The 26,245-nt window shown below is 39.5% G+C and overlaps 1 protein-coding gene across 1 annotated transcript; it reads right to left on the bottom strand.

Moving 5' to 3' along the window:
• Positions 1-968: 968 nt before the first annotated feature.
• Positions 969-25,872, bottom strand: myg1 (myg1 exonuclease). Its single transcript, XM_041981362.1, has 7 exons — positions 25,545-25,872; positions 24,483-24,595; positions 18,092-18,251; positions 17,167-17,316; positions 15,134-15,256; positions 10,734-10,915; positions 969-1,522 (listed from the first exon to the last, which is right to left on the bottom strand). The coding sequence occupies exons 1-7, from the start codon at positions 25,824-25,826 to the stop codon at positions 1,333-1,335; spliced, it is 1,200 nt and encodes a 399-aa protein (XP_041837296.1). The 5' UTR covers positions 25,827-25,872; the 3' UTR covers positions 969-1,332.
• Between the last annotated feature and the right edge of the window lie 373 nt (positions 25,873-26,245).

Genomic DNA, 26,245 nt, shown 5'->3' with positions numbered 1-26,245 from the left:
GAGCAGAGTAATATAACTAAAATATGTGAGACAAAGGCAGAATAAAACACAGAAGATGTAAGTGAAGTAAATTGCCAAAGCTATTAAAAATAGCCAGTGTACTCTCAGTTAAAAGGAAAACAATAATTACTGGGTCTAAAATTGAGACCATATATAGATTAGATGGCATATTATCAGCTGTGTTGTTATGAACATTCATTATCTACTAAATCTTTGGCATCTAATATTTGCATTTAAAAGCCAGTTTCAGTCAGACAACAAAGAACCACTTTGTTCAGTCAAGAGGGGAAAAAACATAACCAGAATATGCAGAATGCCAAAAAATACATTATAATGACCATATGATTAATCAACAGCCTGCACCACTAAACACTATGAAGCAGAATACCATGGACATCACGTGACAAAATCCCCCCCCACAGTGACATTTTCACAATGACAGCAGCACTGATGGGAAAAATAAAATCCACTGCAATGAAATTAAAGCAATATGTTATATACAGCAAGAGCAGCAGGAGGTCAGCTTCATGGAACTCGCAATGGGGGAAGAGTAACAGGTAGCGCTTGGGGGAATAAAATTGTGAATATTAATGAGAGAATTCAAGGCACATCCCCGTGACTTTATTACTGGGAAATTGACTGTGCTTGTAACCTTGTCACAACACCGGCTGCCACAAGGAGCACCTCTTTGTGGCGTTTGGAATTTTAATTTCTTTGAATTAATCAGGACTCATTATTGATGCTTTGATCTTGGAGCCAGCGGAAGTAGCCTCTGTATCTCTTTGTTGTAGTGTGGTTAATGCCAGCAATGCTGGAAATGAAAGGAGGAACCAATGTCCAGGTGTCTATATAATCAACCACTGAAAGGTAAGGCAATGGTAGTCACAGACTTTGAAGATGATGGAGATGGTCTGTCAGATGGCACCTTATTAATTCGACTAAATGAAAAACAAGACGAGCAAGTGAAGTAGGAAAAACATGGAGTTTATTGCTAGATTTAACACTGTACTGATTTCAAAAGACCAAAATGCCTTGAAACTATAAACTTCTATTGCCAATTAAAACTGAAATAGATTCACAGTAACAAAGACTGGTAGAGAAAAGACATATGAGCCAACATTATGATCCAGTATGAGTCAATGCAAAGCAGAGACTGCTCTGATCTTATTTGGTTACCATTTTCATTCCATCCCCCATCTTGCACCACATAACAAAACAATATCAACCTGGCTGCAATGTAATCTGCATGATAACAAACAAACAGATTCATTTTTGCTATTATCTATCAACACTGGTTGACAGATCAAACAATCTGTTGTCTTCTTAAAGCGGTCAGCTGCTTCCGTTTGTCGGGGATTGGGCAGCAGCCTGCAGGGTCCTCCGGGCCATCTCCAGGGCTCCTTCCTGGGTCTTGTTCCCGCCAATAAAACCCCCGGCATGGACGAAGATGCAGCCCGTAATCCCACTGAGCTCCGACAGTGCCTCATCTCGTACACCGCGCCACTCTTCCGGAAGCGACAGCCTGGGACAGGAGACAGAAGGGTAAGTTGGCTGACAGATGGACACAACGTGGTCAGCAGCTCACTTCCTGTTGACATATTATTTTTGCAAAACACACTATGTTTGCATGGGCACAAAGACAGCTCTAAGAAAACAAAGTCTGCAACCAAAAATTCATGTAAATAAAGAAATAAAAATTGTTTAAATGAAAATTAAATAAAAAACAAGAAAGTTCAGAAGCTGAATCAAAAATAAAGCTGCAAGAATAAGATGATTGATGGAAAACAAGTAGACAATTTTAGCTGATAACTGAAACACTGAGTCACTTTTCAAGCAAAAACATTATAAATCAGCTGGCAGGAGGTTGTCAGTGTGGAAATTGGGTTTGTTTACTGTTTATGAAATGAAAAACAAACTTTACACTTTGCAATAAAGAAGCAGAGTGACTTTGTCACTAAGATCCAGGAAACTATTAAATCATATTCAATCAGTTTATACTCAATAAATAATGAAAAATCATGAAAACCTGAAAAATAATAAAGACCATATTTAGTTACTGAGTCCTAAGCACATTTTCTTTTAAAAGAGACTTTTAAAATAAATTTCCTTATTTGTACACAGCAGAAAACCTTGGATGGTTCTCCTCTTTTCAAATTCAGTGACCAGAAAAGCATGAGATACCATTTTCAAAAGCAAGCAGCACAGACCATTGCACCGAGTACCATGACCATCAGCACCAGCAAATAGAGCAATACAAGTCAGCTCCGTAGAAAAGTTTTAGAACCACTGCTCTGATTTAATTTGTTGTCACATATTCCTCACCTCTTTTACTTTAATTGCCTCTGATATGGGTTTTAGATGTTTTTAAAGCTGCTTAAATGCACCTACAGCTAGTGATTTAGTTTAAAAGAAATTAAATCAAATCCAAAATTTGTTTTCTCTTTGTCAAATATGTAGTGAGTTATAGAGCTCTGAAAAACAAGGGTACCGTTTCAGGTGAAAAATAGTCTTGTTCTTGATTTCGACAGTTCTGCATCTCAGACATCCTGGTTCCTTTTGAAATACAATGAACATGGGACTGTGTTTAGCTCAACTGGTTGAGCTCCATACACCAGGCTACAGCTGCTCTTCACAGCCGGCCCAGGTTTGAATCCTGGTCTGGGGCCCTTTGCTGTGTGCCGACCCTGGCTCTCTCTGACCCCCTTTCCTGTCAAGCTACTGTTTATCAAAGGCCACTAGAACCCAAAAAAACAATCTGCAGTTCGGTTAAAATGCATGCATGTTCACCAAAACATGCGATTAATCTTTATGATATTATCTCAGGTCTTTACAGTCTCTGACCTATTTAGACTGTCATATGACAACCTGGAGTGAGGTGCTTGGCAAATCCCTGTAAAGAATTAACCAATCGATCGTTTCACAGTATGTTTGGAAAACAAGCTCAGAGGAAAGGTCAATAGAGCAGGTAATCAGGGAAGGAGTGGGAGGGGCTGCTGTTGTTATGGCAGATCAGGAACTTCACATTCTAGATGACCATTCTACAAATGAGACCACAATTAGCTACTGATGTCTCATAGAAAAAGAGCCCTTCAGGATCCTAACTAAGGTAACGGAAAGAAGTGCTAAATAAATTATCATTATTATTGTTATCATGTCACTTTCATGTTCGTATACTGGAAACAGGAGATTAAGTTCTTTGTTATTTGAAAATTGCATGTAATTAATTACATGCAGAACTAGACAGCATATTTCTCCAAGGTGGTAAAGAAAAAAAAAAAAAAAAAAAGAAAAAAAAAAAAATTAAATATAAAACAATTAGCTCCATATATTTGGCCATACATTTTTAGAATGTATTATATTTACCTGAACATACTCTAGTTATAATCATAATTTGAGTGAAAAAGACTACCTAGATTACAGCAGTTTTATGTATAGGACCCATCTTTTAGGGACTTAAACATAAATGAACATACGTGGGCTGTTTCTCCAACATAAAAAGGTCTGGACTTTCACAGAAGTTAACAGTGATGCATGACTGCTTAAGCCTTTCAGTAACTGAGAGAAACTCCTTCACATCTGGCCAAGTGAAGAGTTCTTTCCAGGAGGAGGATAAACACATAACTGAATTTGTTATAATGACCAGATTTCACAACAGCAACTAGAAAGGGTTTTCAACAAAATACAAACTATTCAAAGCCTCTAAATAATGGATTAGGCTTTAAGCATGTTAAACGCCAGAGCAGTTCTGGGGCAGTATTATTTGGATAGATAAAACCAAGATTAATCTGTACTACAATGATGGGAGAAAAAAAACACAAAAAAAGGCTTAAAGCTGGAACATGAAGCATCATCTGCTAAAAACCCAGAAGTCATGTGATGGCATGAGCGTGCATAATGTCACTTCCATGTGTCACTGGTCTTTATTGATGATGTGACAGAGATGGATACATTCTGAAGTGAACAGGCGAGGGTCTTAAAAAAAAAATTCTCTCTTTAATTCAGTTTTAATTTAGCTTGAGATGTTGGCTTTTACTGTTTTCTTTTTATTACTTATTTAATTAGATTTTAATATATTGTTTTTTTTTGCTCTTATTTGTGTAACACACTTTAGTCAACTGTGTTGTTTTTAAGTAACATGGAGTTGGAGGGTTAAACCGTCTGCTCACATTTAGTCTAATGACACCAAGTTGCAGCACAGAGCTTCACAGTTCAGAAGGTCAACAACCCAAAATATACTGACAGCTTCTGAAGGTAAGCGATGGAATATTCTGCTATGATCTAAACAAACGCCTGGATCCAACATGATTGAGCTGCATTTCCTTTACTGAAAATTAAACTAAAAGGCACAAAAACCCTCAAACAAAGAAAAACTAAAGACAGCTGCGGGAAAGGCCTGAAAAAGCATCACAAACAAAAGAAACCCCTCTAGTGATGTCCATGACCTTCAAACGTCAGGTGGGATTCTCAAAGCAACAAAGTCTAACATTTCTCTTATTTTTATGTTTGTACAGTTATTTTTAAGCTCCTGAAAAAGAAGATTCTGCATATCAGAGCTGTAATTCCAAAACCCCTCCAATGTTCATGTGAATTCCCTAAAATTAAAGCTGAGAGTCTACACATCAACACAACATTTATTTTATAATTGGAACTTCAATATGTTTTGAAACACAGCTAAATATAACAAATTATATATATATATATATATATATATATATATATATATATATATATATATATATATATATATATATATATATATATATATATATATATATATATATATATATATATATATATTTCAAAAACAAAAAGCCAAACCAACAGAGAAATAAAAAATGGAAGAATCTGAATAATTTTACTATTTCCAAAGGAAAATTACATTAAATTATTGTGATGAATAATTTCCTAACTATAAGTTCCAATTTTTTCACCCCCCACTATAATGGCTGTGTGAAAAGTTATCTGGTGGCAGGCAGCTGCAACAAATATAAGGCACTGCTTTTTGATATTTGCCAAACTATAACTAAAAATAGTCAGAGGAAAATGAGAGAAAAAATACTATAAAAAATTCAGAGGACCAACATCAGTTTCAGCACCTAAACAGGGCCAATAAAGATAACCAATAAAGTCATACATTTCTGGTTCAGGTCTACGAATAAGGAATGATTTCACTCCTTTCTTCCTTCTACCAGCTCACATTTCCTTAGCAATGTGACGCAGATAAAAATAGACCTCTTTTCCCCCAGGTGCAGTAGCAGGGACACGGGCGATAACAACTCCCCTTTTGCAGAGCTGGCAGAAGCCTACTGGGAAGATGCAGGCCACCCAGAGAAAGCGCCATCTGGAGATATGTTTTTTTTTTTTTTTTTGTTTGTTTTGTTTTTGTTTTTTTATGTCCATCACAGGCCATTGTTCTCATTTAGCTCCACATCAACCCGCACACTTGCATTAAATGAGATCTTTGAGGTGCTCCGTGACCATAAACAGATGCCTGCGTTTGTTATTGAAATGTGCTGCCGCCCGATGGGATTCTGCAGTGTGGAAAAAAAGTCTTGTGGAGGGATGAGATGAGAAAAGGGTGGAAGGTGAGATAGGGGCAGATGAGGGAGAGGATGAAGAACAGTTGAAGAATGAAAGAAACTAGGACTGTTTGAGAGACAGCGAGATAGAAGGGGAAAGTAATGAAATGAGAAGGTCAGAGGCAGAAATGTTAGGCATACAAAGCAAAGAAAGAAAAAAAATGCAAATTGGAAAGTTGGAGAAAAGAGAGTTCATAGAAAGTGGTGAAAATAGATGGTAACTAACACAGCACCCACAAGTCATACGAGGAATGAATCATTTAGCTATTCTACTTTCTTCCTGTGTCTTGCAAATTCTTCAAGGCAATTCAAAACGAGGTTCACTCCCTACAAAGTCTGGACATGCTCCTGTTGACACAATGGATGTTCTCCTATGGGATCTTCTCCCAGACCTGGATCAGTGCATCAATCAATCCCTGGATAGTCTGTGGTGCAATGTGGTGGCGGTGAATGGATCAAGATATGATGTCTCAGAGGTGCTGGATTGGATTCAGGTCTGATAAATGAGCAGGCCAGTCCATAGCATCAATGCCTTCATAATGCAGGAACTGCTGACACACTTCAGCCACATGAGGTCGAGCCATGCATCAGAAGGAATCCAGGTTCCACTGCAGAGCATATCATCTGAAAAAGGGCCTGAGGATCTCGTCTGAGTACATAATGGTAGTCAGGGTACCTCTGGCTAGTACATGGAGGTCTGTGCGGCCATCCAAGGATATGACTCCCCAGACCATCAGTGATCCACTGCTAAACCGCTGCTAAAGCAGAATGTTTTCCACAAAGTCTCCAGACTCTCAAGTCTGTCACATGCTCAATGTGAACCTGTGCTCAGCCGTGAAGATCGCAGGGCACCAACGGCCAATCTGCCAATCCTGGTGTTCTTTGGCGAATGCCAATCAGGCCGCACGGTATTGGGCTGTGAAGACAGGCCCCACTTATGGAGATTGGGCCCTCACATCATGGAGTCTGCTTCTGACAGTTTGAGCAGAAACATCCACATTAGTGCCTGCTGGAAGTCACTTTGTGGTGTTCCTCCTGTTCTTTCTTGTACAGAGAAGATAGCAGTCCTGCTGCTGGTTTGCTGTGCTCCCACAGCCCCCTGCACATCTCCTGGTATACTGGCCTGTTACCTGATATCTCCTCCATGCTCTTGACACTGTGCTCGGAGACACTGCAAACCTTGCCACAGTATGCACTGGTGTGTCATTCTGGATGAGCTGCACTACCTGAGCAACATCTGTGGGTTGCAGACACCACCTCATGTTACCTCAAGTGGTGAGGGCACTGGCAAAATGCAAACATGACCAAAAAAATCAGACAGAAAAGAGGAAGACAGGGAAATCGTCTGTGGCCACCACCTGCAGGACCATTTCCAAACAGGGGTTGTCTTACTAGTTTTCTCTCATTTCCACCTGTTGTCTGTTCCATTTGTACAACAGCACGTAAAAGTGATTCACAATCAGTGTTACTTCTTAACTGGACAAGCTGATATCCCAGAAGTGTGCCTGGCTTTGAGTTACATGATAATGATTATGTGTTCCCTTTATTTTTGCTGAGCAGTGTATGTAACGTAACATGTACCTTTCCATGTAAAAATAAATAAAATTCTATTCAATATTATTGATTGTTACAGGTCAGGTGGTGAATTTTCAAGGATTTAAAAAAAAGTGACTGTATGGTGTGCTTTTTAGGGAATTTTAACATAAGACAGAGGATGTCTGACAATAATATAGAATCTACCTTCATCATGACAAAAGGCCCATTTGTTACTTGTTACAGAACTATATGACAGGTACCTGCAATAGAGATTCTATAACAAATATATATTTCAGTAGTTATGTACATGAGTGAGGTCAGTGTGATGGAAAATAAGGACAAAGTAAAATATATTAAGTTTGCTATTAGTCATACTACCAGGACTGGGACCCAAGTGGACACAAAAACAGTCGAGTCACCAACTTCATTAGATAATACACAGGCAACACTAATAACCTTTTCCTCTCTCATTCTTCACAGCTTTATCTGCTGTCATTTTTACATACCTACTTAATGAATCCGGATCAGTCTTATCAGGTCTTATGAGGTTTACCTTTAACTGATAAAGGACATAAAAAATTAAATAAATAAATAAATAAAAATGTCTTACCGCTCTGTGCTGCCTGAACACTACAGTTCATATTGAAACCAAATTAATTTTCTCAGACTTCCAACTTAAAAACACGATAAGCAGCATTAAATATGAAATGCTAATTAAATTTCTCAGATAAACTACAAGAACACATTCCTGGCTGTGCAGCTGCGTTAAAATGTGTTTTTGTCATTTTATTCACAAACAGTCTTTGACCGAGTGCAGAGACCAGCTGCAGAAAGCAGATAGATAAAATTTTCATTTCAGCTTTTACACAATTAACTTTAATTAACTACTGCTGATAAAATCTGTTACCGGTGAGTTTATTATTTTAACCAACAACAAGCCGGCTAAAAGAATTCAAGAATAGAAGTTTAATAGGTTCTGCTCTGACAGTTTCTGATGAAAGATCAAATTGAAATGTGTTTTATTAATCATACACATGCTACGCATGGTACTAAGACATATACAGCAGTGGTGGTGCACAGAAAACACTGAAAGGCATCAAGCAGCTATAAAGACAGATACTTCAACCAGAGAGCCAGGGTAAATGCAGAAAATATTGTTCATATTTTTTAATAATGTGAGGCATCTTAAAAGATTCAAGGCAACAATTTGACAATAGCACAGCTGCTGAGTTTCGGTGAGTACACTGACGAGATTATTAAAGCAGCATTGTGGGTTGGACTCTCCAGGTGAAAAATTCCCCTCCAGACGTAAGTAGCACATGTAACGTGTTAATCTGACAAATTCACTCAGGACTTTGTATTGTCTTCACTCAAAATGCAGTGCTACTAAGCAAGAATGCAAATTAGGTTTTCTAAGCATAAGTGACACACTGGAGTTGTAGGATTGAAGATTCAAGAACTCATTACTGCTAAGACATGTAAAAATGCTTCTAGCTACAGGGGGCTGGTGTGCATGGTATGGAGAAAAGAGACGTGCGAATGTGATTTACAATGCCAGCCTGTTGAGCAGGAATGTAATAATTACATGTTTAAAAAGAAGGAGAATGCACAAATGTAATAATAAAGGGAGTAATAGTACTGATTTTATACATTTTATCCTCATTTTTGTAGGCTTATAGTGAGGAATGTCTTTTATGTTTACTGTCTTATTTTGTTATTTTTATCTCTTTGTATGAATTGTGAAGCACATGTTATCTTTATTTGTATATAAAAAAAAATTAATAAAATACTCTTACTAAATAAGTAACAACGTTTCAAACATGAACATACCTAAATTAAATTAATGAAATGAAAAATTACTATTTTTATCCCATATGGAAAATTTCATTCTTTGTTAAATAAAAATAATAAAACTCAATAAAATAACTTTCCACAGCAAATTTATAGAAGATATGCAACATTTTGATGCAGCTTCTTGTCCGTCACTGATACACCCCAAAACTGTAGAATCATCAAAGTACTTCTGCAGATGACAGGACTCAGAGTTGTATTGGAGGTCTGGGGTGTACAGTGTGAAGACAAATCGTGTGAGTACACAGTCCCTTTATTGCTGACCACCACCTCAGACACACAACCTTTCTCAGCTCACAACTGAGCTGTTTTGCTGTTGAAAGTGGATACTACTGAGTAAAATGCACAGCTTTCTAATCTTAGGGTTGAGCATCTTACTGTAATATTACTCAACTGAAGGTGAAAGGATGCTATTGTGAAGGAGTGCCATTGCTTCATGGAGAGGGTGTGTGACAGGTCTCCAAATACATATAGGTAGGTGCAAAGTGTCAAAGTAATCTCCAGATTAATATCAGAGTGCAGCTTTTCCCAAAAGAACATTGTCTTGTACTGAGATGAGCAGTGTTATTAACTCTAACCACTGGCTGATGGTGTCAATGCTTCAATCTAAAGTAATAAAACACAATTTAGAAAAGCAATTATATACTAATAGAAAGAGGTTTTAATAATGCAATCCTGCTTTTTATTGCTTCATGCTACTTTTTAACTTAAGGTACTTAGATGAATTTGTAACTGTTTAGTTGTCTGCTGAAATGTAGGTCTGACATATCAGCTTTCAGTTTTGTTTTCATCACTCCAAGAAAGAGATTCAAGCTAAAAACTGATAATTATAATTTCTTCTTTTGCATAGAAAATATTAATTTATGCTTAATCTTATCAAATCCGTACATTAAAACCTTTTAATGTGATCATTCCTGCCATTTCAAAATCGAATGATACTTTTAGAGATCTAAATAACATTCATAGCATGAGAAGCATGTGAATTGATAATGGTGTCCTATGTAAATTTCATAGATGGGACTATTGTTCAACAAAGCATGAATTGCACATTCATTAATATTCATGAAATCCTCGAGCATGCAAGAATAAGCTGTAAATAAAAGCGTCTGTCAAATAGGCAACATGTCTGCTAGCTTTATTTGAAGCAGTGGGTTTAATTAAGAGCAGGACGACAAATAAGAAACACCTGAGTGAGAGGGGTGTGCATGGAAAAAAGGACTCAGGTGGCTTTATCGAGGTGTTAGTTGTGTTTACATCTTTTTAGCTCCTAAGAGAGCTTTGTGAGAGCAAAGCTGCAGCATTGACTAAAGTATTGCCTTCATTTATCAAACACGTATTTCTATCCTTGTAAGAGCTTATTGTCTCACTGGATAGCACGTCCACTCTTCACGACTGGCTGTCAAATGGTCCAGTAAGCATGAAAGTTAAATCATATGCCAGGGTTAATCTCTGCCACCAGAGCACAACACAATTCAACACATGAGAAAAATGTGGGTGTGCCTGTCAATGTATTTTCCATTGTCAAAACACTATTGTTTAGGGAAAGTTCCTACATATTTATCAGTGTCACAAAACTCTGACCGCAAGAGTTGCACGCTTGATTCCTAAAGGTAGCACCTGCAAGGCATTCATTAACATGTACTCTGTAATGCAGAAACAGCCTTAAAATGTGCCTTTATAACAACTTAAGAAAATTACATGTTGTAGAAAGTTGTATTTGTGGCTCTTTTATTACAATTCTTAATTTAAAAAAAAAAAAAAACCCACCTGTTCTGAAAGGTGTTGAGTCCAGCAGGGACACACTGGACCCGCCACTGTCCATTCTGGTCTGGGTAAAGGACAAACTTGATAGGGGTCTCCACCTGAAGTTCCTTTTCCAAGGCAAACAAGTGCTCCTTCCAGGGACACCCACCTTGAGAGAACAACACCACCTCCCCACTGGGATCGACCTGGAAACGCAAAGAACAGAGAATACACACATATATCAAGGAAACTTTTAACTGTAGAAGCCAAACAAAAACATTTCTCTATAATTTTATCATTTTTTGAAAATATGAACATAATAGTGTTTCTAACAGAAATTAAGAAAGCCATCTAACAAGCCATTGTGGAAGTATCTGGAAAAAGGCAGGAAATTGGCAGGTGACCGGAGTAATCGTTGGTTTATCAAACTCTATTTGGCTATTTCTAACTAATCAAATCAACAAACTGAAGCCAAATTCCAAACAAAGTAATCTGGAGAATAGTGAAAACATTATCTCCACCAGGAAAAGCCTCCAGTGTCATTCTTCGCTATTCTTTCAGTCTGCCATGACTAATAATATAGCAGAATTTAAGCTAGCATCTTCAGAAGCCACCATTGCTAACAGGTGTTTTTATTTTACCTTTATTTAATCTCCATTTGACAGGCAGGACGGATTAAGAATAAAATTTTTAATAAATTCAAGGCCTTTTTAGGTAGAGGGAGAAGTGGTCTTCAAAATAACAAAACACGATTATATTTACAACAAACAAGACCATTTTTAACACCAGACTATGTAAACAAGACATTTACAAAGACACATCTAAGACCTAAACCCAAAATGTGTATAGAGTGCTGATTGGCTCGAAACAATAAGCTGCAACCACAAATTCACAACTTAAACCCCTTTCAGACATGCACTGCTTTGTATTGATTAGACAGCAATAGAGCATGTCGGTCATATTTGAATGAGGACCCTGGTAACATGTTTCAACAGCAGTTTTACAAGCTTACACCTGGTAGCATACTTGCCACATCCAAAAAACTAAAAAAGTTTAACATGTCACGAATGGAGGTGGAGGTGAGGACCCAAATGCAGGCAGGAGGCAGAACTGGTGCAGGTAAAAAGGTTTATTACCCAGGAACTCACGACAGGGAACCACAGACGACGGGGATAAACTCCAGAGAACAAAAACCAAACATGACAAAATGAGGATCTGACAATGAATGACTGAAAACCGGGAGTACTTATACACAGAGGGAGTAACAAGACACAGGTGAAGTGGATGACTAATCAGACCAGGTGAACTAACGAGGCAGGAACAGAAAACCACAGGAACACAAGAGGGAAAACCAAGCATGACAAAACTGAAAACTAAAGCATGAACATAAGAACTACAAACCAAGAACATGACCAAACTAATCATGACAAAAACCAAAATCCTAAACAATCAAAACACCCACCAAAACCCAGAAACCGTGACAGAACCCCCCCCTCAAGGGCCGGATACCAGACGGCCCAACAAAGTCCACAAGAGAAAAACCCCAAGCAGGCCACCCAGGGTGGGCGGAGGGGGCCCGGAGGAGGGACCGACCAAAACAAGACAGGCCCCAGGACAAAGTTCAGGGGGAGCCACCTGGAGGCAGAACAGACGGCAGGATTAGGTCAGGAGGCCGGCCGGGGGGCCGGACGGACCGGGGCAGAACCTCCGGTGGACGGCCCGGAGGCCGTGCAGACAGCAGGATCAGTTCAGGCGGCCGGCCAGGGGGCCGGACGGACCGGGGCAGAACCTCCGGAGGACGACCCGGAGGCCGTGCAGACAGCAGGCTCCGGTCAGGAGGCCGGACGAACCGGGGCAGAACCTCCAGAGGACGACCCAGAGGACGCACAGACAGGTTTCCAGGCAGACGGGCAGGCTTGGACTGGCGCTCTGGAGGACGGGCAGGCTTGGACTGGCGCTCCGGCGGCGGACGGGCAGACTGGATCTCCGGCGGCGGACGGGCAGACTGGATCTCCGGCGGCGGACGGGCAGACTGGATCTCCGGCGGCGGACGGGCAGACTGGAGCTCTGGCGGCGGACGGGCAGACTGGAGCTCTGGGTCGGGCACCAGTAGTGGGTAAGGGGCGTCTCGACCCGAGACCCCCTTGGAAACAGGAATCAGAAGAGAAGCATCACCACTGGAGACCCCCTCAGGGACAGGGACCAGAAGAGGAGCGTCACAATCGTTGACCCCCTCAGGAACTGGGACCAGAAGAGACGGGCAGGACCTGGGCACCGGCGTGGGACGCCGAAGAGCTGGGCAGGACCTGGGCACCGGCGTGGGACGCTGAAGAGCAGGGCAGGACCTGGGCACCGGCGTGGGACGCCGAAGAGCAGGGCAGGACCTGGGCACCGGCGTGGGACGCTGCAGAGCAGGGCAGGACCTCGGAGCTGGCGTCGGACGCCGCGTCGCAGGGCAGGACCTCGGGGCTGGCGTCGGATGCTGCGGCGTAGGGCAGGACCTCGGAGCAGGTGTGGGACGCTGAAGAGCTGGAGCAGACCTGGGAGCAGGCGTGGAGAGCTGGGGCACTGGAGCAGACCTGGGAGCAGGCAGGACCTCCGCAGGCTGCGCAGACAGGTTCTCCGCAGGCTGAGCTGACAGGTTCTCCGCAGGCTGAGCTGACAGGTTCTCCGCAGGCTGAGCTGACAGGTTCTCCGCAGGCTGAGCTGACAGGTTCTCCGCAGGCTGGGCAGACAGGACCTCCGCAGGCTGAGCCACTGGAGCTGGAGGTGAAACTGGAGGCGTGGGCCTGGGAGCCCGTGACGACACCCGTGACCGTGGAGCTGATGGCGTCACTCGAGACGTGGACCGAGGAGCTGGTGTCGACCTCCGAGACCTGGCCTGCCCCAGTGGTTTTGGGCTAATCGCCAATCTGGTTCCCCAGAACGGCGACCACTCTGGATATTCCAGCGGCTCAGGCTCCGTGTCCAGTCCAAGGAGCATTCCCACCAGTTCATTTGACGTCATGTACTCGATGGGCTGCCGCCCCTGGTGCCTGGACGTCCTCCTCCTCCTGGACCTTGTGGGAGGAGGATCAGGAAACCACAGGTCTGGCTCCTCCACCGTTGGGAACCAGTCAGCAACCTCAGAACCGTAAAACTGATACCAAGCCATCAAACCTGCTGGGTCCAGTTGTGGTCAGATCCTACTGTCACGAATGGAGGTGGAGGTGAGGACCCAAATGCAGGCAGGAGGCAGAACTGGTGCAGGTAAAAAGGTTTATTACCCAGGAACTCACGACAGGGAACCACAGACGACGGGGATAAACTCCAGAGAACAAAAACCAAACATGACAAAATGAGGATCTGACAATGAATGACTGAAAACCGGGAGTACTTATACACAGAGGGAGTAACAAGACACAGGTGAAGTGGATGACTAATCAGACCAGGTGAACTAACGAGGCAGGAACAGAAAACCACAGGAACACAAGAGGGAAAACCAAGCATGACAAAACTGAAAACTAAAGCATGAACATAAGAACTACAAACCAAGAACATGACCAAACTAATCATGACAAAAACCAAAATCCTAAACAATCAAAACACCCACCAAAACCCAGAAACCGTGACATAACATAGCTGCAGTGATATCAGCACGGCATGCACAGCAGTGATGGGTTAAACTGGCTTCTAATCAGATTACATTACTAAATAAAAAAATAAATAATACAAAGGTGTCTAAACTTTACTCCTTCATGGTTTTCCCTAAAATAATAGTTTGTAGCATAATGCTGTTTTTTCAATATGTTAGCCAAATGACAGAGAAAACTAAGCAGAAAATGAACTGAGTAGCAGCTGAGGCTTCTGTTGGATTACATTTTAACTGTTCTCATTCATCAGCATTTAGTTTAAGACAATGTAGTGTGGTTTTTAGCTTAGTATTAACTTATATGGTACTGCAACATATAACTTTAAAGTTTTGTGTTCTGTGTGGCCACCTGTCTTACAAACAGAAGGTCACTGAAAACAATAGCCAGGTTTGTATTATCAATATGTAGCAAATCTGAAGCTTTTCAGAAGCTTTTCAAAATCTGCAAAAGAAAATGTGAATCAACAGGTAGCAGGATAAGATTTAAGTAAACTAAGTTCCATAATGTTGCAGAGTAAAAGACTGATGAAACCCTTAATGTGATTTATATCAAATCTGAAAAGGGCTTGGTAAAGGATTCTATAACCATTTTGTCCGATACTGTCCAATCATAAACCCTCCAGTTTATCAGATGAAGCATAAATCATGGTTGGGAGGAAATACCCACCTATGCGGAATCCCTTCACCTCATGTGGAATAAACAACAGCCTTTGTATTTTAAAGAGCGTTTACATAAGAAACCAACTACTGCTGATAAAAATAGTAAAACCAAAACTGCCCGTTGTCCAGTCACCTGATGTCTCTGCTTGACAGCTTCCTCCACAATCACACGAGCCGGCAGCCAGGAGGACTTGTAGTAATCCAGACGGTCCAGAAACTCCTCCCCAACCATCTTCAAAGCCTTACTGAAACCTTCCTGGTGACAAAACACAAGCACATACATGCATTTGTAGTCATACAGGGAAAGAATGCTTAATATATATATCATATTCTGAATAAAAAATGCTGTATTTGACAGCTGATTGGACATCAAATGTCACTTTGGGAAAAAAAGGGGGGAGAAAAAAAAACTCATTGAACTTTACTAACCCGCTTGCAGCTCAAAATCCTTTTGATCATTTAAGTCTTTTGTCACTAAATTCCACTAAACTGATGTGTACTGAGACTGGGTACCAGAAAAAAATTAGGTGAAAAAGTCTTGTCTAACCATCTCCCTAGTGATCCTCAAAGCCCCGCTTCATCAGCTAACTGTCATATTTTGCACAAAAGCCTGGCAAGACTTCAGTCTCTATTGGCATCATGAGCAGAAACGCAAGAGAGCAAGACAGAGAACGCTTGAGATGTTAAAATAAAGAGAAATAAAGGCACAAACACATCTACACAAAATACATTGTGTGGAAGTCTAATCTGTATGCATCTGAATGAGGAGGCTGAGTGGCCCAGGGTTTTAACAGTCATGGGTGGAGGAGATGAAAATCCATTCACTTTTTCAATTATTACAAAAAGCCACTGTTGAAAGTTCAACAGGTCAGCCTCCCATAAATCAGTCTCAGTTTCTATAGCTCATAGATGGCTTGCCTGAAGCATTAGTTGGTGTGGAAATTGGAGGAACGTGGCGAGGCATGAATAACAATCACATAAGCTGAGATGTGGGTGAAAAAATCATATTAATAAAGGAAACAAAAAAAATAGTCCCCTGAGATCCCCAACAATGGAAAACATGTTTCCATAGTTAACAAAAATGGAAATCTGCAATAAATGGTGGGCTGCAGGGCTCTCATGAAAGTGCCAAAAACATGTGTTTTTTCCCTGAAGGAGTTCCCAATCTGCAACAATGAGACATAAAGGCACAAATGTTGTTTCTGAACTGCTGGTTTTTGTACCTAACCCTCTGACACTGATTATACTGCATCTGTTTTGTTAGACACAACCCTCTTTACTTCAATACAGCTTGTTCATTAGGTGTGACGATTAGATGAGGTTTCTTTTATGCAGCGCCCCCTGTGTGGAAAAGTTGCCAAATATAAAAGTGTAAAAATAGAAAGACCTCTTGGCAGCTCAAGCCAGATTTCATAAAGATGATAAATGCCATTTGTCTGAGTTTTTAAAGCAGTTTAATAGAATACATCTAATTTTAGTTTTATGACAGTAGCTCTGTATGTTCGAGTTTTATAGAAGAGACTTGACAAAAAGACTTCCAGAGCAATGTCTTGACATCAACATGGGCCTCCGGCAATTTAGACAGGCATATTTTTTCCTTACAAAAAATAAATTAGGTTTTTAGCAAAACCTAATTTAGCTGCTAATTATTCAGAATTAAAATCTTAAGGATGGTAAGTTTAGCTGTTATCTTTTGGTTTCATTATGCCTTGCAGTGGCAACAAATGAGCTTTGGGTGGTGTAATAATAACTGAGAATACATAAATCCTTAATATTAATTGAAAAAATCTATTAATAAAAAGTAAGAAATTTGGATATTGTATATATGCTTAGGTTTTCGTCCTGGGAACAACAAAAAAAAAAAGAATATTTGCATCAGTGCTTGGACTTAAGCTTGTGTAAGTGGCACTCTGACATGGTGCTTCATACTCTTATCTTAATCTAGTGATTACATTTACAGCACTTGATGTACTCAATCATTCAGACTGTTCATGAGGACAAGATGAGTCATACTGTACAGATCCTAACATTGATAACTAGCAACTATAAATGCAATAAAAACAAATAAATAAATAATAAATTCAGTAATCCTATACCACAGATTCTTACACATTAGGAGCAATCTATGTGCTTTTGTATGTGTTGGTAAATAGTACATGTACACACCTCAGTATCATGACTCTTGCTGTTCCAGGGAGGATTTAGATGTGAGACACGTGCGCTCAGCGTGGAGGAGACGGCGTATCGAGCCTCCCCATCATACTGTGAGATGCCATTGTCTACAGCATCCACTTCTTCCACAAAGTTCTCATACAGCTGCAAGCAATAGAAAGATAAACATTTCAGTAGTAATTAAGAACCTGTAATGACTGTTCATACTAATTTCTAACATAAAGTCAGTTTCTTAGGGACAGGTGAACTAAAAGGGGACGTAAGTATACTGAAATTACAGTATGAATAAATACAAGAAGAATGAGAAACATAAAAAGCAACTGCATATTTAAAGCTAAAGGGTCAACTTCTCAGTAAATCAGAAGGTCAATCACCAAAGAGCTGACATTTGTCAAGCTTGCAAGTGGAAGGAAGCTTTGGGGCAAACATCGAGCTTCAGTTTGACTGATCTGGCTGAGGACAAAACATGCAAAAACTGGGGAAAAAAAGGCCCAAGCTCTGTGTAAAAGGATTACTCGGGGCTTTAAACAAACTGACACATCAAACAGCCAAAGATTATATGAGTTAACAGCGCTCATATTTATGTTGACTTGACTTAAGGTTTGACTGGCTTAAAAGTCATGCCAAGGCTTCCTTTTGGCTGAGCTGTCCTTAAAAACAGTGTTAATCATCACACTACTACCAACTGTCTGATGCAGACAAATCCTAAGAAATTAAACTGTAGAAATATTCTGCATTTCTTAAACATTTCCTTTATTTTATTTTTGTATTTATTTATTTATGTTTTCTTTTTGGGGGGTGGAGGAAGGTTAATGATAGCTTCTTTGCCCAAGCATTTACACATATGAGACCTGCTTAAATTTTGCTTTTGCAATCTTATCAGTATCTAATGACCCTTCACAAAACTCCCCCCATTCACCTTGTCATAAAGCACCTCCAGCTGCCTGTCATCCTCCTTCAGCTGTGTCAGCTGAGCCAGCAGCTGACGACCAAAGTGTAAGTAGACCAGACCGGCAGAGCTGAGCTTAGTCACCCACGGTTTTTCTGGACACAGGCTGTTAAAGCTCTCTGTGAAAGACCTGGTGAGGAAGAAGACAACCTGTTAGATGAATGCAACAAACCCATAAATAGCTTTTCATGACTCTGACAGCAAGACAGAAAGAGATCATTTAAAACAGACAGCATTCCTCATCCACGAGCTGCATGTCAAAATTACATGTTCAATACATTTGAGTTATTACCACTTTCATTATCAGTTGTTCGAATATGTAGTGCAGACAGAAATGTCTAGCAATGAAAAGTCCAAGGAGGCAACTTAAGAAGCTTTCTTCTGTGTAGCCAACAGCCTAAAATTTGAAGACTTTATGTTTAGAGCACATCAGTAAATCAGATCATTACAGAGGCTGCCAGCTGCCAGGTTGTTGGCATTTTGGATGCATAAATAAATTGTCTCTAAATTAACTAACACATCCATAAACCCAAAAAGTTGTAAATATGATGAACAAGGTAAAATATCTATCCATAACCAACTAAAACAATCACACTAATTACACCCCAGTCTAAAAATACCTCATGACAGAGCTACAACATTTAGTCATTTTCATCTGTAACTGCTCTGGGAATTAATCAACCATTTAATCACTTTTTGACCAAAATAGACTTTATTTATTTATTTAGTTAGTTAGTTATTTAGGATTTCTAGCACTTTCCTCCTCCTTTAACAGCTTTTATTATTAATTAGAGCTGAAAAAACTACATAATCTACAGGATAATAATATTCATCAGTCACTTCTAAAGTCAGGGTCTGGACAATAAAACGTTAGATATTTGTTCTTTAAGTGCTTCAATAATTTTTCCCCCAATAACTGACCCCAACAATAAAATGCTACATTTAATTATATCTTAAGCATTACTCTGTGTGTTTAAATATCAATATTGAAGCACTCATTAATATTCCTTTTCTCAGGCGTGTCTGCAGGCATGAGCACAACGCAAAAGAAGGTTTCTTGTCTCATTGTCTTTGCCACACGTGATGAGTTGAGTGGGCTCCAGAACTGATCCACCACTGATCATTTAATTCAGTTGTAATTAGGATGCTTGGGCTACAGCACAGCCGATACAGACTGTCAAATGAATGAGTGACAAGCCAGGGAAGTGGGGGGTAATCACAGCCATTAAAGGGCTAATTGGCTATGGATATGGGAGTGAATGAAAAGAGGAAAATCTCTCACTGAAATGGGAAATGTTGAGCATAATTCCTTTGGCCAAAGACGAGTGATTAGATTTATTTGTGTAAAATTGAAGGTAGCTGCATTTCCCAGCAATTATAACACAAGATGAGAAGTGAGATAGAGAAGGCAAATGACTGGGAATATTTTGGCAGGCAAGAAACAAGAAGGGAAGGGAATAAAAAGAAGAAAAAGAATTATATGGTACATATTTGCACCAGCTGTTTTATTTAATGCTGATCACTATAATCATAAGAGGAAATGGCCCAATTGATTGTTAGCTGTGTGTGCAGAATTATGCTTCATGAATCCACACAAGCACTCGCATGATAAAATGCATCATGCTTCTTGTCCCTGGAAATGACGAGAAATTAGGCTTGTGGAGAGAGATAGCATATTAAAACAAATTTAGCTTTTTAGAGTTTTTAAAAGGTAACAATATCCAACTGATGTGACAAAAATTCACTGACACTGTCAGTGAGAAATCACTGTTACTGTTAAAACTTTTTTGTTCATTTTTTTTAGAAGCAATTTAGTCATCATCATGCATGAATCAGCCACAAAATTAAAACCAGCGGCATAATATTTTCCAAAACCTTCTTTGTGCTGCCAGAACAGCTTTCATGTGTTATGATATCTCCCTCACACCTGACACCAGGCCATTTACAGCACAAGCCTTTAGGTTCTGTGGATTGTTGGGTGAGGCCTCTGTGGACTGGGCTTGTTCAGGCAGATCTTGCAGATGGTCACTGGGGATGTCAGTGGCAGGGTCAAAGTTTTGTTGCGTTTCTTGAGCAAATTAGAGTAATTTTTTTGTGTTTTTGCAGGGGAACCATCAGTGTTATGCTATTTCCACAAGATAATGCACTTTGTATTCAACAATCTTTGACTGAGACATCAGAGTAACATGCATGTGAGTGCCACAACCCAGTCTTTCATCCTTCCTTGCATTTTAACAAGATGGCTGATTTATACATTTTACTTTGCTCATTCATCAGTGAGGAAATTTTTTTTGGTTATTTCTCAGCTGAGTAGTAGCAGGTGATGTATTCTCACTGTGGGCAACAACAGCCCAAATCACAGTTGAATCTAATCTATTACTTCTTATTATTTTTAGCATTATTTCCTTCATTCAATGTTTGGACAACATTTCTGCTGCTTCCAATACTTCCAGACTTTGTCTTCTCTGCTTAAAAACAATTAAAGTTTGCTGTATCTTTGACAGTTTCTCGGATCAGAAGTTGTGTAATGCCAGAAAAAAACAAAAAAAAACAAACTGAAAATCTTGAAAGAATTGTTATTCTCCACTAAGACCAATATTTCTTGGCACATGTAAAAAAGAGAAATGTGATTTGCCCTTGTGTTCATCAACATTTTTCTAATTTGTTGTGTGTGAAGAAAAGAATATATAAAATTCACTTATGTCCCAGCTGGCTTGCTTCCGGTCTGAAAGGGACATTCATACTCATGTTGGATCTGGTCTCAGTGGGTAAAAGAAACAGTTCAACATTTTGGAAAAACACGTTTGCTTCTTTGCAGAGACAAGTCAGCCTCTAAATGCTTACTTGCAGTATCACTTAAAAGCAGGTAGCAGCATTTCTCTTTGCTTCGCACAGCAATAATAAATACAAACAAGGGAACCAGCAGTAATCAGCTCTGCAAAGGTAACAAAATCTTAATTGTACTATCAAACTCATGAAAAAAAAAAGATTGTCCATTTCCTAAAATGATGAAAAACTTAAAAATCCTCTAATTTTATGCTGTTCCTACATACTGCACATGGTTTTATATCCGTGCAGCTGTCAACTTCATCTGTCTAATTGGTCTTGCCAGCTCCTTCTAACTTCCTCTAGCATCCAACTCACTTGCATCCACTTTTGTTCAATCAAAACTATCAGCACATGTGAGTGACAGCCACATTCTCCTGTGGCCCCTGATGGTGCTGTGGCAGCCTATGTGCCTCGTGAACCAACAGCAGGGGGGCGTCCAATTGAAGGAGTGCTAATTATTACTAACCGCCTGCCAGGAGGCGAGCCCTGACATATCTTTATCATCGTGGTCATGAAAGCCATTTCTGATTATCAGTGGGACATTAAGCTGGAATAGACTGATTACTCAACATGATGAGATGTCTCCAGAGCAACCATTTGAAAGAACCTTCATGAGATCATTAAGCAGAGAAGAAAATCATTAAGAAATCATGAAGGAACACGTGCAGCATGTTCCTTCAGGATTTATGGTGTCAGGGTGTTTCAAGGATGTCAAAACAAAAGCCACAAGGAAATTCTCTCTGTCATTCCTGGACACTAGATATGAAAATATCTCTAATGATAGTATCTCAAGATAACAAGACGTCAACGCTTTCTACATTATAATTATGTTACTGCAAAAAATATCCAGGTTTAATAGCAGAGATTAATTGCAGTCTCTGACTCAAAGACGTGCCATACTGGCACATCTTAATTTAATGAGCCTGTTCGTAATATTAAGTTCCACCTGTGTCTCTACTTTATATGTCAAAATCCCTAACCCCAAAGTGGCCAATTGTACAATTGTGTTTAAAACTTACTCCAACAACAATCAAAAACACCAGCTAGAAGATCTCACAATCTATTAGGCTAGTGTAAACAGGTCAGGAACATGACTTTATATCTGTGTTTGGATTTGATTCAGGAGGGTTTGAGGTATTTTCACTGCAAACTTGCTACATTGCAATATTGTAATATCATTGTAGATCATTTGGAAAATTTCTGTAACCAGTCTAAAACTAAAAGGTAACACTGAATGGGTGTTTAACACTGATTCTGTGGCAGAATCAAAAAACAAAGAAAAGGCCTACAAAGGCTAAAACAAAGAAAAAAAAAATTTAAAACACAGTCAGTGAACATAGTTCGTTCAATGAAGTGAAAATATGTGAATAATTCCTAAAAAAATGCTGCCTTCTGTGGGCTTTCTTACTACAAAACTGTTCTGTGGTCTGATGAATCAAAATTAAGTTGTACATGACATGGGCAACATGTTTGACTAACATACTGATGATTAGACGTGTGCACAAGTTTTTTTTTCAGAAACTTTATGTTACATTCCAAAGGACACATGTTTCAGGGCAGGCTTTAATTTACTGTCACTCAGCGTTTAAAAAAAATGTTCCATTATGAACTGAAAAATACAACAAAACTGTTGAGCAGCTGAAATCCCACATCAGGCAAAAATGCTCAATAATTCTGTTTGCAAAAGTAGATGATTTGATTTGCTGACATCAAATTCAAAATCCTTGAGATGTTTTCCCAAAATAACAGAATTTTTTAGTAGCAAAATTTGAAATGTTGACACAGTGAAGTTTTCAATTAAATTTAAAGTTAAATGATCTTTCATTTGAAAGAACGTCCAGTTACTGTAAAGTCTATCACCGTACTAAAACACATAATCATTGTAAGACAATTGTAAGTTGTCACTTTCAGCAGGCAATGTTGAGCAGTATTCAAGAACTATGAGAAATCATCAGTTGCTTTTAGGCTGATACAGTATGTCTATCCAATGATCCATGCATCCTAATAGCTGCTTTATAATGTTCACAGTACACTCTCTGGACAAGACACCAGTCCATCACAGAACAGATAATCTTTTGTGCCAACACTTAAGCTTGTTACATACTCTGCGAGAACTTTGTTCTTTGTTTTTGCTCTTCAACAACTGACCTTGTGATTTCATGATTAACAAGAAACAGCGTCCGTGGCAGGGCAGGGTTGTTCACGCAGCAGTGTCTGTGACTTTATTTACCACATGTTGTACCCATTTTACTACTTTCTCACCACCTCGATCAGCTTTAAATTAAAGTTATCAGTTCAATCTTGCATCGGCAGAAATGAAGAAGTGACATTTTTCTGTGTTAACCACGCCCACCTTAAATGATGGTCTGCCTGCCAGACCAGCATTCTTTACTCTTTAATCTCTCTTTACTCTTTACTGAATAATCGATTCTGATTTGCTGTAGGGTGTCCATTAAAAAGTGATATTGGACACCTATAAAAGAAGTTCCGGTCAAATAGCCTTATTGTTGTAAATTATTGCGCTGGCTAAATGCTAGTTGGTAACCATGGCAACAGAAACTCATATGGAGGCACGCCAGATCATGTCTGTGACTGAACATCGCTGGGAAAGCAGCTTGCAGGCTTATTGGGCTCCATTAGTCCAGGAGAGAACATTTTGTCATCCCGCAAGGTCCCAACCAGCAATGGTCAGAGTCCAGAAACGTTAAATCTCCATCCTTCAAACGCCACTATGGACATGCCAGTATCTTTATGAAATGTCACGATCAACGGCAATGTTGCATTTAATTTTAAATAGTTTGTCACCTGTCTTTCTGTCTTAATTACCTTACTTACTTGCTTGATACAGGGAATGGTGGATATTATAAAAACGATTTAGGATAGACTTACTTGCTTGATACACATTTAATGATAAGAGTGAGATAAGAGTGTCGCATCATCCTCTGGACACACACAAGCTGTAAGAGCTGCACCCGCCCTCTGAAAGGATACTTTGTGTCAGGTAACATAACGTTAAGTAATCATCCCTTCCCTTCATTGATCAGGTTCAATACAACAGCTGACCGACCAAGCTGTAGGTTCTGTGTCAGAGCTGGTTACCTTGACAACGCGTCACAACCAAATAGTCCACTCAGTCGTTTCTTGTGAATAACTTAGGATTTTAATGGTGAAAAACAATATTAACATAATAATAATTGATTTAATATTTTTTTCTTTCTTCTTCTTTCTTTCGTAAGTGACCATGGTATAAGCGGGATAATGCCCTTCGAGGTGTCCATTATCATATATTAATGGACTTCGCGGAAGCAACCATCCAACGCCTTACATAACTGCTGGACCGGACTGGAGTAACAACAGAAGGTAGTGTACCATTTTGAAACAAGTCTGCTAAACAGTTACCACAGCAGCTCGGGAACATTAGAAGATTAACTGCCCTATTTTAATTTCCCATTATTTAAAAAATCTTTTAAAATAAATTAAAAAAGTATAACACTCATAATTTCTTCTGGACAGATCTTTATCAGACTTGTACCTCTGATGATGGTCATAGCGATGCCTCTTTGGGTTAAACTCCCCTCCAACATCCACAACAACATCACATTCTGCCAAGAGTGCTGGGTCCCTGGTCCGAACAATCTCAGCGTCCTACGGAAGGAACAGTAAGGATCACAGATACTTTACCAGGTATAGAATTAAAAAAAACTGTCAGGTAGACCCATGTAATGTATAATGTGCATCAAATGCTTTTTGTTTAGTTTTTTTTTTTTAAATAAACATCATATGATTGTAGCCATAATTAGACTGAAGAAGGTCTAACCCTAATAAAAGCCCATGCTGTCATTTCATGGCACTAAAAAGGTGAAACATATATTGCATGTTTATGGCAGTTAAGATTACCCATGTCATGTTGACCCTACAAAAAGGTAGCCCTATCTGATGAGGCACTAATACTACTAATACAAACATCTTACAAGATAACCTAACAATCTAATTATTACTTAATGGTATTTGGTTTTGACTGTCATATGAACAAGTTTGCCAGTAGTAACAATGTTTATTCACTTAATTTAATCTGGCCATTGTGGGTAATGCTTAAAAAAACTGCGCTGACCCATTATGCTTGTGATGGTATTTTTCAAATAGTTTGATGTAAAAGATGTTTTGTGGTGCTCTTTGGTTTTATCATAAGGCTATACGTTTGTCATAATCATACAAGTGTCAAATTGACTTTTTTAATCCAGTTATGTTTGTGTCGGCTTCATCTACACAAACTAGGTTTTAGTGACTTGGCCAATACACTATTATGTCTAAAGGTTCTTTATCTCTTAAATTTTACGTGGCAACAGTAACGGAGATTTGTTTATCTGTACAGCAGCACCTCCACTTGGTCTCTAATAGTATGACATGGTTGTCATTATAGGTAGGATTAAATAAACAAATAGATAAATAAACTTCAGAATGAAGGTATAAAATTCTCTTGTGGCCTCACTGCGTAAGCTGCAGCAGCGACGATGTAACCAAAAATCAGTATAAGAGGGTATAATAAACCTCAACATCTCCCTTTCATCCACTGTCACCTGTATGTAATACTCACCGTATACTCAGGTAACTGACGGAGGAAGAAACAAGCCAGGACCTCGTCGCAGTGAAAGGTGCCGTTGTGTGTCCCAATCTTTTTAACGGTCATGTTTTCAGTGCAGACTCTCTTGGGTTGACTTGACATGTATCGTGGTTCTGTGCGAGTAAAGTCCACGAAAAGTACAGAACAGCAGTTAGTCTGTGAATGTAACTGCCGTGAGACACTTACAGGTTTGCTGGTGACAACTGAAGACGACGTTTTTGTTAATCTAAGCGCAACAATACGTACACGCCACATTCATTCAGTTATCCGCGAGAGTAGCAAACGTGGGGGAAAGATTTGGCAGCCGGACCGGATACGGTGCGCATGTTATGTGAACCGTGTCAATCAAAGACGTGTAAAGCTTTACATTATGTTTCCAAGGCTAACTTTAATACAATTTCACAATGTTTGTGGTAGCAAAACAATAGTCAACTTGAAAAAATTAAGTAAGCATTTAGTGTACTTTTGCAGGAATGCGTTTTTTAATGTTATTTGGTAAAGTCAGACAGCAGAGGACGCTGTAGACCCTAGAATAAACACTAAGCATGTTACACCATTGTTTATTGAGATCATTTTTAAGATAAATTAATGCTCCGTATAAATATTTGAGCTTATCCGAATAAATCAAAGCATCTATTAGACTTTTGGAGTCATATCATAAATACAAATGTAAT

Source organism: Melanotaenia boesemani, chromosome 3 (genome assembly GCF_017639745.1).
Source record: "Melanotaenia boesemani isolate fMelBoe1 chromosome 3, fMelBoe1.pri, whole genome shotgun sequence".
Classification (NCBI taxonomy): Eukaryota; Metazoa; Chordata; class Actinopteri; order Atheriniformes; family Melanotaeniidae; genus Melanotaenia; species Melanotaenia boesemani.
The sequence above is the reverse complement of the archived record's forward strand: the minus strand, read 5'-3'. Positions and strand labels throughout refer to the sequence as shown.

What these genes read in the sequence shown, in the direction of transcription:
- myg1 (XM_041981362.1), bottom strand. Translation starts at nt 25,826, where the DNA reads ATGTGGCGTGTACGTATTGTTGCGCTTAGATTAACAAAAACGTCGTCT. An exon ending in CGCTATGACCATCATCAGAG is followed by an intron (nt 18,252 to 24,482) that starts GTACAAGTCTGA and finishes CTTCCTCACCAG; the next exon opens with GTCTTTCACAGAGAGCTTTA. An exon ending in TGGAGGTGCTTTATGACAAG is followed by an intron (nt 17,317 to 18,091) that starts GTGAATGGGGGG and finishes TATTGCTTGCAG; the next exon opens with CTGTATGAGAACTTTGTGGA.